The sequence below is a fragment of the Saccopteryx bilineata genome, chromosome 9 (assembly GCF_036850765.1).
Source record: "Saccopteryx bilineata isolate mSacBil1 chromosome 9, mSacBil1_pri_phased_curated, whole genome shotgun sequence".
NCBI classification, from domain to species: domain Eukaryota; kingdom Metazoa; phylum Chordata; class Mammalia; order Chiroptera; family Emballonuridae; genus Saccopteryx; species Saccopteryx bilineata.
This window is the reverse complement of record NC_089498.1, coordinates 31,165,483-31,178,642: the sequence shown is the minus strand read 5'-3', so window position 1 is coordinate 31,178,642 and position 13,160 is coordinate 31,165,483. Positions and strand designations below refer to the sequence as shown.

At 51.7% G+C, this 13,160-nt stretch overlaps 1 protein-coding gene and 1 long non-coding RNA gene across 2 annotated transcripts in view; one reads left to right on the top strand and one right to left on the bottom strand.

Annotated features, from left to right (window-relative positions):
* Positions 1–13,160, bottom strand: part of PLCG2 (phospholipase C gamma 2) — a 170,720-nt gene that overhangs the window by 38,926 nt on the left and 118,634 nt on the right. Inside the window, exons 22-25 of the mRNA XM_066243879.1 lie at positions 11,441–11,550; positions 8,134–8,230; positions 6,652–6,718; positions 4,082–4,239 (exon numbers count right to left, since the gene is read on the bottom strand). Coding sequence (XP_066099976.1) covers positions 4,082–4,239; positions 6,652–6,718; positions 8,134–8,230; positions 11,441–11,550 — 432 coding nt within the window. The remainder of the gene's footprint in view (positions 1–4,081; positions 4,240–6,651; positions 6,719–8,133; positions 8,231–11,440; positions 11,551–13,160) is intronic.
* Positions 1–13,160, top strand: part of LOC136313483 (uncharacterized) — a 29,022-nt gene that overhangs the window by 6,588 nt on the left and 9,274 nt on the right. The window lies entirely within an intron of this gene.

The window sequence follows — 13,160 nt, the reverse complement described above, 5'->3', positions numbered from 1 at the left end:
AGGTAGGCACAGCTAACTTTCCCCAGTCCTCCCCACGCTCTCTGAACGCAAGCCACAACGCTAAGGCTGGAAGGGGCTGTTGTAGGTGGGATGGCCCCACAGTAAGAGGCAAAAGAGATGTCAGCACATAGTCATCAGCAAAACGCTGCCGTGGAAACAGAAGCCTTACTTATTTTCAGACTTCAGGCGTTTTCTCCTAAGACCTTGCATCAACTTGGCCTTGTATTCTTGGTGATTTCACCACGAGGTTGTCTGGCGACAGAGCAACAACACAGTTCACCTCTAATGACAACAGAATTGCTTTAAATGGGGGGGATGTCATACCTATGGTGAATTATGGACCTTTGGCTTCACAACGCACAGAGCAATGACAAGTTATGGGCTTCGCTTTTTTTTTTTTTCAACCTCAGCAGAAGACAGTATCAGTTTAAGATGAAATACCAGTTGCTCCCTCAAAATCTCACAGCAATTACTCTCCATAGCAGCAGACTCTGCCCAGCAGGCCATCTCAGAATATGAAGTCACAACGTATTTCAATGGTCAGGCTTTGGAAACTCACTCTCTAGGCGGGTCTTAGTGACTGGTGTTTTCCCATGGACTAACGGAGTCCACAGATTGTATAGAATCACAGAGCCCCGAGCACTTTCTCAGGGATAGGCACAGCTGTGAGGCTTCGGTGAGGAGGTCCCCGCAGAAAGGCAGGATGGGGCCCCCTTCCTTGTTCCCACACCAGCCTTTTTTTTGTTTTTGTTTTTTTTGTATTTTTCTGAAGCTGGAAACGGGGAGAGACAGTCAGACAGACTCCCGCATGCGCCCGACAGGGATCCACCCGGCATGCCCACCAGGGGCGAAGCTCTGCCCACCAGGGGGCAATGCTCTGCCCCTCCGGGGTGTCGCTCTGTCGCAACCAGAGCCACTCTAGCGCCTGGGGCAGAGGCCAAGGAGCCATCCCCAGTGCCCGGGCCATCTTTGCTCCAATGGAGCCTCGGCTGCGGGAGGGGAAGAGAGACAGAGAGGAAGGAGAGGGGGAGGGGTGGAGAAGCAAATGGGCGCTTCTCCTGTGTGCCCTGGCCAGGAATCGAACCCGGGACTTCTGTACACCAGGCCAACGCTCTACCACTGAGCCAACCGGCCAGGGCCCACACCAGCCCTTCTTACAGGGCCTAGAGCAAGATTCAGTCAGTTCTGCTGACTTCCATTTTTCTTTAACCTTCATATATAGTAAGACTTAAAAAAATTTTTTCTCAGAAAATCTTAGCAGATGTAAAAACCAATTAAAGAGGAATATAGATCAAAGACAGAAGAGCAGCCTTGAACAGCTAGGCTTGATTTGAGAACCCTTCATGCAGGAGGAGAGAGAAAGGGGCAGAGAACCTTCAAGCGAAGAGAAGTGGAGAGCCAGGACGCACCAGGCAGAGGGTAGAATCGCCGTGCCCACAGCGCCGTGCGCCCTTCACTCAGCCCCCCTGCAGGAGAGGTCTGGGTGCCCACAGCGCCGTGCGCCCGTCACTCAGCCCCCCTGCAGGAGAGGTCTGGGTGCCCACAGCACCGTGTGCCCTCCACTCAGCCCACCTGCAGGAGAGGTCTTGGTGCCCACAGCACCCGTCACTCAGCCCCCCTGCAGGAGAGGTCTGGGTGCCCAAAGCGCCCGTCACTCAGCCCCCCTGCAGGAGAGGTCTGGGTGCCCACAGCGCCGTGCGCCCGTCACTCAGCCCACCTGCAGGAGTGGTCTGGGTGCCCACAGCGCCCGTCACTCAGCCCACCTGCAGGAGAGGTCTGGGTGCCCACAGCACCCGTCACTCAGCCCCCCTGCAGGAGAGGTCTGGGTGCCCACAGCGCCGTGCGCCCGTCACTCAGCCCCCCTGCAGGAGAGGTCTGGGTGCCCACAGCGCCGTGCGCCCGTCACTCAGCCCACCTGCAGGAGAGGTCTGGGTGCCCACAGCGCCGTGCGCCCGTCACTCAGCCCACCTGCAGGAGAGGTCTGGGTGCCCACAGCACCCGTCACTCAGCCCCCCTGCAGGAGAGGTCTGGGTGCCCAAAGCGCCCATCACTCAGCCCCCCTGCAGGAGAGGTCTGGGTGCCCACAGCGCCGTGCGCCCGTCACTCAGCCCACCTGCAGGAGTGGTCTGGGTGCCCACAGCGCCCGTCACTCAGCCCACCTGCAGGAGAGGTCTGGGTGCCCACAGCGCCGTGCGCCCGTCACTCAGCCCACCTGCAGGAGAGGTCTGGGTGCCCACAGCGCCGTGCGCCCGTCACTCAGCCCACCTGCAGGAGAGGTCTGGGTGCCCACAGCGCCATGCAACCTTCACTCAGTCCCCCTGCAGGAGAGGTCTGGGTGCCCACAGCGCCGTGCGCCCGTCACTCAGCCCACCTGCAGGAGAGGTCTGGGTGCCCACAGCGCCCGTCACTCAGCCCACCTGCAGGAGAGGTCTGGGTGCCCACAGCGCCGTGCAACCTCCACTCAGTCCCCCTGCAGGAGAGGTCTGGGTGTCTGAGAATCAAGACTAAGAGAACAGTTGCACAGGGCTTTCTCACTAGTGTTTTTCTCCATTCTCAGCTTTAGGGGTCCAGAATCATAAATCCTAGAACAAGCTTAGAGGGTCACAAATAGTACCATCCAGTTCATGATGACAATCATTCAACCAGCAATGAGAACACACCTAGAAGAAGGTAGGGGGAAATGACCTTTCAAATGAACCTCACGTCGGTGACACACCCCTGTGCCTCGGAGCTGCACTACATTGAAGGCACAAAGGTAAACAAGATGCCCCCACCAGGAAAAGTGGGAACACAGAAACTGCTGGCCACAGATCATCGTAGGTGACTGGTGATGGGGTGACAAGCCCTGGGAAGAATGAGGACCCGTATGTGAGGCCTCTTGACTAGATTCTGGGACAAGAAAGATGACAAGCCCTCTCAGGGAGGGTGTTCATTCCACCAGCTCTCTGTACAAGGTCTTCTGAAAAAGAGGACTTCTCTCCAGGGTATTGGAAGGGTGAGACAAGGTGACCAGAGACTGGCCAAGATGTGAGGTCCCGCAGGGGGAAGGAAAGACCAGGCTGCTGATGGCTGGCTCGCCAAGTACAATGAAAGAGGAAGACTCATCAGCTATCATCAGAGGTCATGGGCCCAAGAAGTCCTGGGAAAACTTTAAAATTGGTCCTTTGGGAAGACCTGTCTGAGAAGCAAGCAGGTACATGGGTAACCCTAAAGTTCCTTCCCAGCACGATGGCCACAAGAAAGGGCCGATGGCACCTTACCCCTCCGCGTGTCCTCCTGGTATGCTGACAACGTGACGATTAAATACCATCGTGGACTGAGCCCTTGCTGCACGTCAGGCACCAAGCCTGGCGCTTTACACGCCTCATCCCCTTTCATCCCCACTTCATCTTTCGAGTTAGGTATTTGGCTCCTTACTTTGAAAACAAGGAAACTGAGGCCCTAGGAAGTTTGGTTACTGGTCCAGAGTCCAGCCCTACCAAGGTGCAAACTCTAGTCTGCCTTGTAATGAACCTCCTGTTCTTACTCAGAACCTCACCCTTTTCAAAATGCTTCCAGCCACACGCTGATGCTCCAGTCAGGACAACCCTGGAAAGTTCATAGTTCATACCCATCTAGAGTGGAAGGTCCTCCACAAGAACACAAACTTCTGGAGGGGAAGGACGGGATCCTGTCGATCCCCGTTCTCCCAGGGCCCACCGCAGGTCCGGGGAGGCGAGCTCCGGGAATGTTCACTGTGGGAGGGAGCCAGCCTGCTCTGAACGATGTTCACCGACAAGAAGACACTCAAAATCATAAACGCAAAACTTTCTTGCTAAGATGTGGCTCCCAAAAAATCAAGAGTCACTGCACACACTCTGGGCCTTCTGTCAGAACAAACTAGACCCAGCTTCCCAGGGGGACCTCCAAGATCCCTTTCCTCTTCTGAATGATTGTCTGAACCTACCCCATTGCCTCTCTGAATTGTGTGTGGCCCTTTGGCCTGATCCTCCTGCTGCCTGGACCCACCCTCGTCTTAGCCAAGTGCAGGAGGCCTGAGAATACCCAGGCCCACCTGCGCCCGGGTGGGGAAAGGGCCCACCTTGGTGTCAATCTTCCAGGTGATCTGCCGGATGCCCTGAAACCATTCGAAGAGCTCCTCCACCTTGTCTGTGGCAAACTCCACTGGAGGGTCGCCCTGCTTCTTGGGCTCCAGGATAAAGACGAAAGGCTTCTGGTTTTTCCCGTGTGGAGCTTTCACTTGGGGAGAGAATAACACAAGTCCTGATCAGCCTGTTAAAAAGCCACAGAGGCCAGCCTGACCAGGCCACGAGTGGCGCAGTGGATAGAGCATCAGACTGGGAAGCAGAGGACCCAGGTTTGAGACCCCGAGGTCGCTGGCTTGAGTGCAGGCTCACCAGCTTGAGTGTGGGATCATAAACATGACCCCAAGGTCGCTGGCTTGAGCAAGGTGTCACTAGCTCTGCTGTAGCCCCCCAGTCAAGGCACATATGAGAAAGCAATCAATGAACAACTGAGGTGCCGCAACGAAGAATTGATGCTTCTCATCTCTCTCCCTTCCTGTCTCTCTGTCCCTATCTGTCGCTCCATCAAACAAAGAAAGAAAAGAAAACCATGGAGGCCAGACTTCACGTTGCCCGAGCCACTTGTCGTGAACCCAGCTGCCACTGCATGCTAATCGGGACGCCTGCTCTGTACCAGGCAGGGTCTAGAGACTCTTTACCCAGGCTACTGCTTAAAGTATGCAGCAGCCTGAGCTGTGTTCTCCCAGAAGACGTGTCCACATCCTGACCCCTGCTACCTGTGAACATGACCTTAGCTGGAAATAGGGTTTTTGCAGATGTTCTTAAGGATTTCAGGATGAGATCATCCATGGATTTAGGGTGGCCCCTACATCTAAGAATTAGTGCCCCTAGCAGAGAAAGAAGAGGGAAACTGAAGACACAGACACTGAGAAGAGGGCCATTAAAGGCAGAGATTGGAGGGATGCAGCCACACACCAAGGGACACTGAGGACTGTCAGCAGCCACCAGATGCTGGGAGGGAGGAATGGAGTAGATTCTGTATGTGGAGAAAGTGTTTTATAGGTAAGAAAATTAAGGCTGAGGGGAGAAATTATCCACCAAGTAACATCATTCATTAAGATCTTGGAGCTCTTCTATGCCAGGCAATAGTCTATTACACACAGTGTATCTTATTTAATCTTTATCATAACTTCTTGAGGTGCTACTCTTGTCATGCCCATTTTACATGACAGGAAACAGAGACTCACTGAGGGAAAGTGACACACGGAAAGTTACATAGCTAGTCACGGCAAAGCCGAGGCTTGGCTCAGACCCGACTCCGAGCGTCCTGTTCATAACCACTCTCGGCTATGGACCTGTGCTCTGCGGATAGCACGCAGGAGGCGCTACAAAGAGCACACAGTGAGTCTCAGCTCATCCCTTAACTTGCCTGGGGACCTCAGGCAGGGCTTCCAAAGTGCTGACACCAGAAGCAGACAGTTCCTGGCTCTACTGTTATCCGAGGCTCAAGACCAGGCTCTGGCCTCCCCAGCGAAGGTTTTGGAGGGAAGAGACCCAGGCGAATGAACTGATGGACTGCAGGGAGCTGTGGAAACATGGGCGTCTTGCCCAGAATGCTCTTCTCACTGCCTTCAGTCCTTCCATATGGGAGCTGCTGCAGCCCCACTTAAAAGCAGGCATGGTCAAGGCACAGGAAGCCCCGTGCAATTCACAGCCCTGGCACCACGGTCTGCGCCTGTGTGCTTGGGGCCGTGCACTCACGCACCAGCCCCCGCACTGGACTCCAAGGAGGGCGAGCCAGGGTTCCTGATGCCCAGCTGAGCAGCCAGGAAGTGGAGGTTCAGAGAGAAGTGACAGGCCTAGGGTCTCATAGCAACTAAGAGGCAGAGCTGGGCTTAGAACCAGACACTCCCAACCCCGTGCTTCACTGCAGCTGGACCAACAGCCCAGCTCCTCTTTTTTTTTTTTTTTCATTTTTCTGAAGCTGGAAACAGGGAGAGACAGTCAGACAGACTCCCGCATGCACCTGACCGGGATCCACCTGGGACACCCACCAGGGGGCGACGCTCTGCCCATCCTGGGCGTCGCCATGTTGCGACCAGAGCCACTCTAGCGCCTGGGGCAGAGGCCACAGAGCCATCCCCAGCGCCCGGGCCATCTTTGCTCCAATGGAGCCTTGGCTGCGGGAGGGGAAGAGAGAGACAGAGAGGAAGGCATGGCGGAGGGGTGGAGAAGCAAATGGGCGCTTTTCCTATGTGCCCTGGCCGGGAATCAAACCCGGGTCCTCTGCACGCTAGGCCGATGCTCTACCGCTGAGCCAACCGGCCAGGGCTTCCCAGCTCCTCTTAGAAGATCATGGGAAACCCAAGCCGATCCCTGAAATGACGACAACGGGAATAACAACATGTAGCATTCGTCTAAGCACTTACTCTGTACCAGACTGTTGTTAGCACTCTACAGATATGAATAGCAGACAGTAACTAGCCTGGCCCAATACTCAACTTCAGCATCCAAGTCCAGGCTAGAAGGACCCAGCAAGAACTGCCTTCCCACCCAGGGGCAGTTCTGAGGCCAAAACGTGGAGGATTTGGGTAGGAAACCAGGCTAAGACCATGGGTGCACGTACCAACGTTATAGGCATTGAGATCCAATATTCCTTTGCAAAGAGACCCTAAGGGATTGTCTTCAATAATCTGTGAAGAAATAAGACATAACTCACGTTAGTCTTAACAGGTATAATCATAAAAGACAACCCGTTTCCAAAGCACCATTTAGCGGAGACACTGCCGGTGGAACTGTTTAAAATGCATTTTCATTACCAGATACGTCCAGGGGGAAAGAGCTAAATAATGAAGCATGTTACTGATAGCGACCGAACAGTGAGCAGGTGCCGGCGGGTTCGGCATCTCATTTTCCAATCCGTAAAAATGTGCCTTGTGGCCGCTACATGAATTCTAGAAAAGGTTTTGAAGCGTTTCTATAGATCTGGTTTTAAAAACATCCCCAAATAATGTTATTCTGACATTATTATGAAATGGGAATATCTGGGCCCTGGCAGGTTGGCTCAGTAGTAGAGCATTGGCCTGGTGTGTGTGGAAGGCCAGGGTTCGATTCCTGGTCAGGAAACACAGGAGAAGTGACCATCTGCTTCTCCACCCCCACCCCACCTGCCCCCTCCCTCTCTCTCTTGCCCTCCCACAGCCACGGCTCCAATGAGCAAGTTGGCCTCAGGCACTGAGGATGGCTCCATGGCCTCTTCTCAGCCACTAAAATAGCTCGTTTGCCAAGCAACGGAGCAGCGGCAACCCAGATGGGCAGAACATCAGCCCCAAATGGGGGTTCCCTCTCTCTGCCTCCCTGCCTCTCACTTGATTTTAAAAAAAAAGAGAGAGAGAAAGAAATGGGAATATCTGGCTTCCAAAAGTCAAACCCAGAAACTTTCTGTGACTCTCTATGTCCTATAGGAGCAACACCCACACACTGTGACCTAACTTTAAGGCTTTCTGGGGTCACTGGTCAGCCCTCAGCTCTACCTCCCACTGCACAGTTGATCCATCCCAGGGTTCAGATTGCCCCAACTCCTCCGAAAACTCCTTGGGCTCAGACAGGACCTCGCACCCTCAGTACCAAGTTCATACCCGGTGCAGAGCTGTCATACCACAGTGGCTGCTCTCTGAGCCTTCTGGGCAAGAGGAAGCAGGGAACAGAAACCTGGTCTGCGATGTCAGCCAGGAAGGCCTCCACTCACCTTCCACTTTGGCTCGCTTGCTTAGTCACACCAGGCACGCTCTGCATGTCTGGCTGGCCAAACTAAATGTTTCATTTGCAAGGTGCTTTAAGCAAAGGACAAATTCCCCGTTTGGCCATTTTCACTCTGGAGGGATTTCTCCTGCATATTCAAAGCCTTCCAGCCCAGCACAACCTGGTTAAAACACGATGGCCTGCTGCAGTGACTTTCACCCACGATAGCGTGGGGGACAATCCTGATTTCCACGTCACTCTGCTTCAGGGCTCCACAAGGCAGTGTGTGCAAAATGTATCCACTGAGATGGCTCCGTGGACCCCCCAGAGATCCAGCAGGTCCCTCCCTGCAATGATGGTGACTCACCTGGTTCTCCAGCTCCTCCACATCAGCTGTTGAAATGTCCTCAACGTAATTGGACGGGAAGTACTGCTGGATCCTGGTTCCGTAGTCTCCTTTCCACCTAGATTAACACAGAGGGCATCAGGACCTTGCAGGGTGATGTTAACAGGCCATGACTCCTCCTTAGATCCCAGCTGCTGAGGGGTCAGGGGGTAAGAGGCAGCAAGTGACCGAGTGACCAGAGGTGTTGAGATCATGGAGCATTGCAAAGGATCCTCTGCTTTTTTCTCAGCAATGAGTGTGATTGCGGGAAAATCCTGTTGCCATTTGGTCAAAGATAACCAAAAGTCTTAATGCTTCACGTGGACATCAGAGGCCACACAAGACACCAGCTCTACTGTAGAGCATGCCCAACCCCATTTCAGGGAGCACCGTGAGTTTAGAGACAAGAATGAGTTAAAGTTCTGGAGCCAAAGAGCCTGGAATCAAATTCCAGCTCTACCACCAACCATATGGGCGTTCTGTGCCCTCTGTAAAATGGGGATAATCCATTTTACAGAGGGCCTCCCTCAGAGGATTTATTGGGACTATATGGGTTAACATGTGCTAAGAGCTTTCAATAGTACCTGTACATTGTAAGTGCTCCACAGTGTTAGTTCTATGTTGTTCAGACCTCCTTCCTACCTCTGTAACAGCACTAATAACAACACAGGACATAATCGAGCTATGTATGTGTCTCAACGCCATTAAATGGTGGCACTTCCAAGATTCTAACCCCAAGTCCAGTGCCTGGGCATTCAGGGCTCCTCCCTCCAACGCCCCTTGTGAGCCACTTTCTGCAGCCAGGAGCACTTTCCAGAAGGCATCTCTGACCACACCACACTGACGGCTCCCAAGGCTTTCAGAATCGAGCCCAGACTCTGTAGCCCGGCAATCCATGCCCATGTGGTCTGACCCCAGGGACTCTTGGACTCCATTCAGTCCCTGTCTCTTTATGACTCAAACCTGACATTCATTCCAAACAATCTGTCACCCCTCACTTGTGCCCTTATTATGCTGCCTAGCTTGCATGCCTTGGCCCATGCCCTTCATATCAGGCTTGTTCCTATTAACCATTCAAGACTCAGCTCAGGTGTGCCTCTTCCAGGGAGCACTCCCTGACTACCACCTAGGCTGAATGCTCTTCTGTGCTCCCGTGGCAGCAGTCCACACCTTATGTTTAACTTACACATCTATTTTTCCCACTCCGTGAGACCTTTCTCAATCAAATATGTACCCAAGGTGGTGGGAAACACTTCACCAATGTGTGTTCACCTGAATAAGCTAAGTAAGAACCAACTTCCCCATAGCCTCATATAAATACAGGATCACCAGCTGTAAGCCATTTCTACCTTTGTTTCTCCAGACCCATCTCAGGCAAAAGCTGCCTGTATTCAGGGTGACTATTTGCCTAGAATTGAGTGATTTGTGCCTGTTATCCAGGTGGGATTATTATCACTCACAAATGCATCCCAATTTGAACAAAAATTACTTGGTCCCCCCAGCTATACTGAAGCCAGTTTAGGAAGATGGGGGGGGGGGGTCAGACACAGACATCCAGTAGAGGGCACTAGGGCGCTACTGTCACTGGAGAGAATGAGAAATGAGGGACCTCAGCTGGGTGGTTTAACCAAAGTCCCTCACTAAAGACCTTTATGCCAGTCTCTTAATTCATCTCAACAGTCTTGGCGATCTGGAGTACTCCACACCGGAGGGATGGAATGGCGTGAGGCTGTTTCACACTCAGAAAAGTGTGTGACTTTCAGGGATCACCTGGGCTCTACCCACAGCTCCATATGTCAGTCACCCGCACAGATAGGACGAGGGCCTCAAGAGAGGCAGGCTGCAGATGTACAGCAAGGGGATGCTGGGGCCTGGGGGACACCCAGATCCTGGCTGTGCCACTCCGCAGGAGAGACCTTGGGAAAGTCAGACCTCTGTCCCAGGGAGGCAGATGGACAACACTGTGGTTGGCAGTCTCGAGCTGCCATCTTTCAAGGGGAAGCTCTGGGGGTCCCGGTGGGGGAGAGAGATGTCAGCAAGGAGGCCAGACAGGGGCTCCAAGCCCAGCCTGTAACGGATAACTCTGCTGTTACTGCCTTTGACTCTGAGGAAACCAAGTGAGAATTGGGCTGGAGAGGAGTTTTCTTAATTAACAAAAGAAAAAAAAAGACACTTTGAGAAACGTCTGGATCCAGTACATGAGTTAGATTAAGAGTGTGGGCTCTGGAGTCTGAGGGCTTGTCTTCAAATCTCAACCTGTTGTGTGTCCCTGGACAAGTCACCGTACTCTGCACCAGTTTACTTGTCTATAAAATGCACGTACCGGCCTTATAGGGTCACCGTGTGGGTCAAATGAGTTATTTCTGAATAAAGTGTTCGATATAGTGCTTGACACATAGACGCACTCAATTTGAGCTGCTGTTCAGATTTCTAGGTCAGGTTCAAGTATCTTGTGAGAAGAAGAGGGACTGATCTTGTGAGGTGCTTGAATTTCTGCCAGTGTTCATGGTTATGAACAAATTCTTACTGCTCTAAGGCAGAAGTCACCCCACAAAACCACCTACCCGAGGACCTATGGCTAGGCAGCAAACTTTTCTTCCCACGTGAAAAGAAGGAAGAACTAATTAAACCCAAGCACACCAGGTACCTTTGGCCTGAAATGTGCCCTCTTCAACCCAGGAGAGGGCCATTGCATAGGGCACAGGACTAAGCCATAGCATAAGAATCTGAATTTAAAGTAATGCACAGGCTTCTACACTGCTCACAAAAATGAAGGGTATTTTATCTCTTCATATTCATTTTGAAATATCTCCTCATTTTTTGAGCAGTGTAGAAGTATATAATGGGAAGAGCCTGTGCTGTTTAGTAACTATACAACTTTAGAAAGCCTCATTCACCCCATCTGTAAAGTGGGGATGATTATAGTCATAACTCCACAGGATGGTAACAAGGATGAACTTAGATGACATATGAAAGCAATTAGCACAGTGCTTAGCATACAGTGAGACCTCAATAATGGTAGCTGCTATTACAATTAAAATAATCTATGTGTGTAAGTTAAACATAAGGTGTGATGTGATATGTTATGCTGTGTGATAAAAGAGTCGTTGTTACTGTTTATCCACTTTTCCAAATAGAGCATGCATGTATCAAGCCACTTCCCAGAGAAGGTAGAACAGGCCAAAGCCAGCTGAGAACCTAAATAAAAGGGGTCAGAGTTCAGCCAGCATTCAAGTCACTACCCAATAAGTGACCAGGCAAGTTCATCCACCAAGCGGCTCAGCCTTACCAGCCCCCGGGCTCCTTGGAGACGTTGTGAATGAGGGCGCCACGGCAGAAGCTCAGCTCATCACTCTGTTTGGCTCTGTAGTCATATAGAGCTTTCACAGTTCTCTGGGGCTTTCAGGGAAAACAAAAAAAGAAAAGGTCAGGCCTGCCGACATGAGCAGAGGGAGGCGTCCACCTTCACTGGCAGCGTTTGGTGCTTCTCATTAGAATGGAGCGGGAGGCTTCAGTCCAGGGCTACAGCACCATCTGCTGGCAAACTGCCGCCATTGCAAAGGATCTGTAGCCCTAAAAGGTCAACAGGGAGTAGGGATGGGGACTGGCCTGGTCAAAGCTGAGGGCACCTCAGAATCACCCCCAAATTGCTCAATTTCCTCAACAAAGAAAGGATATGCCTTTCAGGTTAAGCCACAATAGCCACCTCTGAAATCCTCAGTGCCCATACTCAAACCTCCCTTAAGTTCAAACACCACCATTCCTGGCCATCCTGGGCCTCACCAATAATTTATCTAGGCCAGGGGTCCCCTAACTAGACTTCCTGCAGGACAGTGACATTTTGCAAGAATAACCAAATCACTCTTGAAATTTATCAAAAAATGATCTCTGCATTGGCAGAAATAAATAAGGCAGAACTTATTCAAGACAAAATTTTTCTTCAATGAATCTGCGCTAATGCCTACGTGGCAAGCGTAAATCTATAGCAAAATGAACACCCATGCAGCAAGTATCAATGGGGAAACCTGTGAAACTGTCAGACCTGTTTAGATCAGCGACTCCTCCCTCCCCCAGGAAATGGGAATGGGGTTTTACAAGGAATCCAGTAAAACTGCTCCTTAGAGTGGATACTATGGAGTCAAACATGTGAGTTCCAATTATTGCTCTGCTCCTTACTGCTATAAAACCTTCAGGCTGTCTCAGCCTCAGCTTCCCATCTGGGAAATGGGAATGAAAACTTTACATGCTTTACAAGGTTGTTGAGAATACTAAGAATGCATGTAAAGACAAAAGATGACAATACGTAGCATTTATCAAGGGTTTGTCAAAACACTACCGCAGGCCTTGTACTATCTCCTTTAGTCCTTCCACCCTAACAGATAGGTAGCAGTGTTATTATGCCCATTTTACCGATGAGGGAACTGAGGTTCAGAAAGATGAAGTGTCCTTGCCCAACCTTAACCAGCTGGTAGGTAGCTGAGTGTGGAGATGAATCAATTAATGTGAGTTGCTTCCATAGTTTGTGATGGTTTCTGAATGATCGATCCAGTCTGGATTCTGCAAGCCCTGCCACCGGAACCTCCAACCAGAGGCTGACCAGGTCTCCTGCCCACCTGCACATCTTGTTTCAAGGGTAGACACAAGAACCGGAATCACATCTTTCTCCATGAAACGCCATGGGTCACTGCCAGTCTCCGAGGCTACAGCCAGTGGCAGAGGCAGGGTGCCATACAATGGCTTCCACACGGAGCAAGTTTCCAGCCTGACAGATGGTCCCTCATGAACTACACAGAAATAAGCACCCCAGTGGATGACCAAGTCGCAGCAGTGCCAAAGGGCTAAGAGCACATGCCTCGCAGCCAGACTGCCTGGGTCCAAATTCCAGCTCCATACCTTCCTAGCTATGTGACCTCCGCAGTTAAACTTCTGCATACCTCAGTCTCCCTATCAGTACAATGGGCACTAAGACAGTACCTACTGCATGAGGCTGTTGTGAGGATTAATGAGCT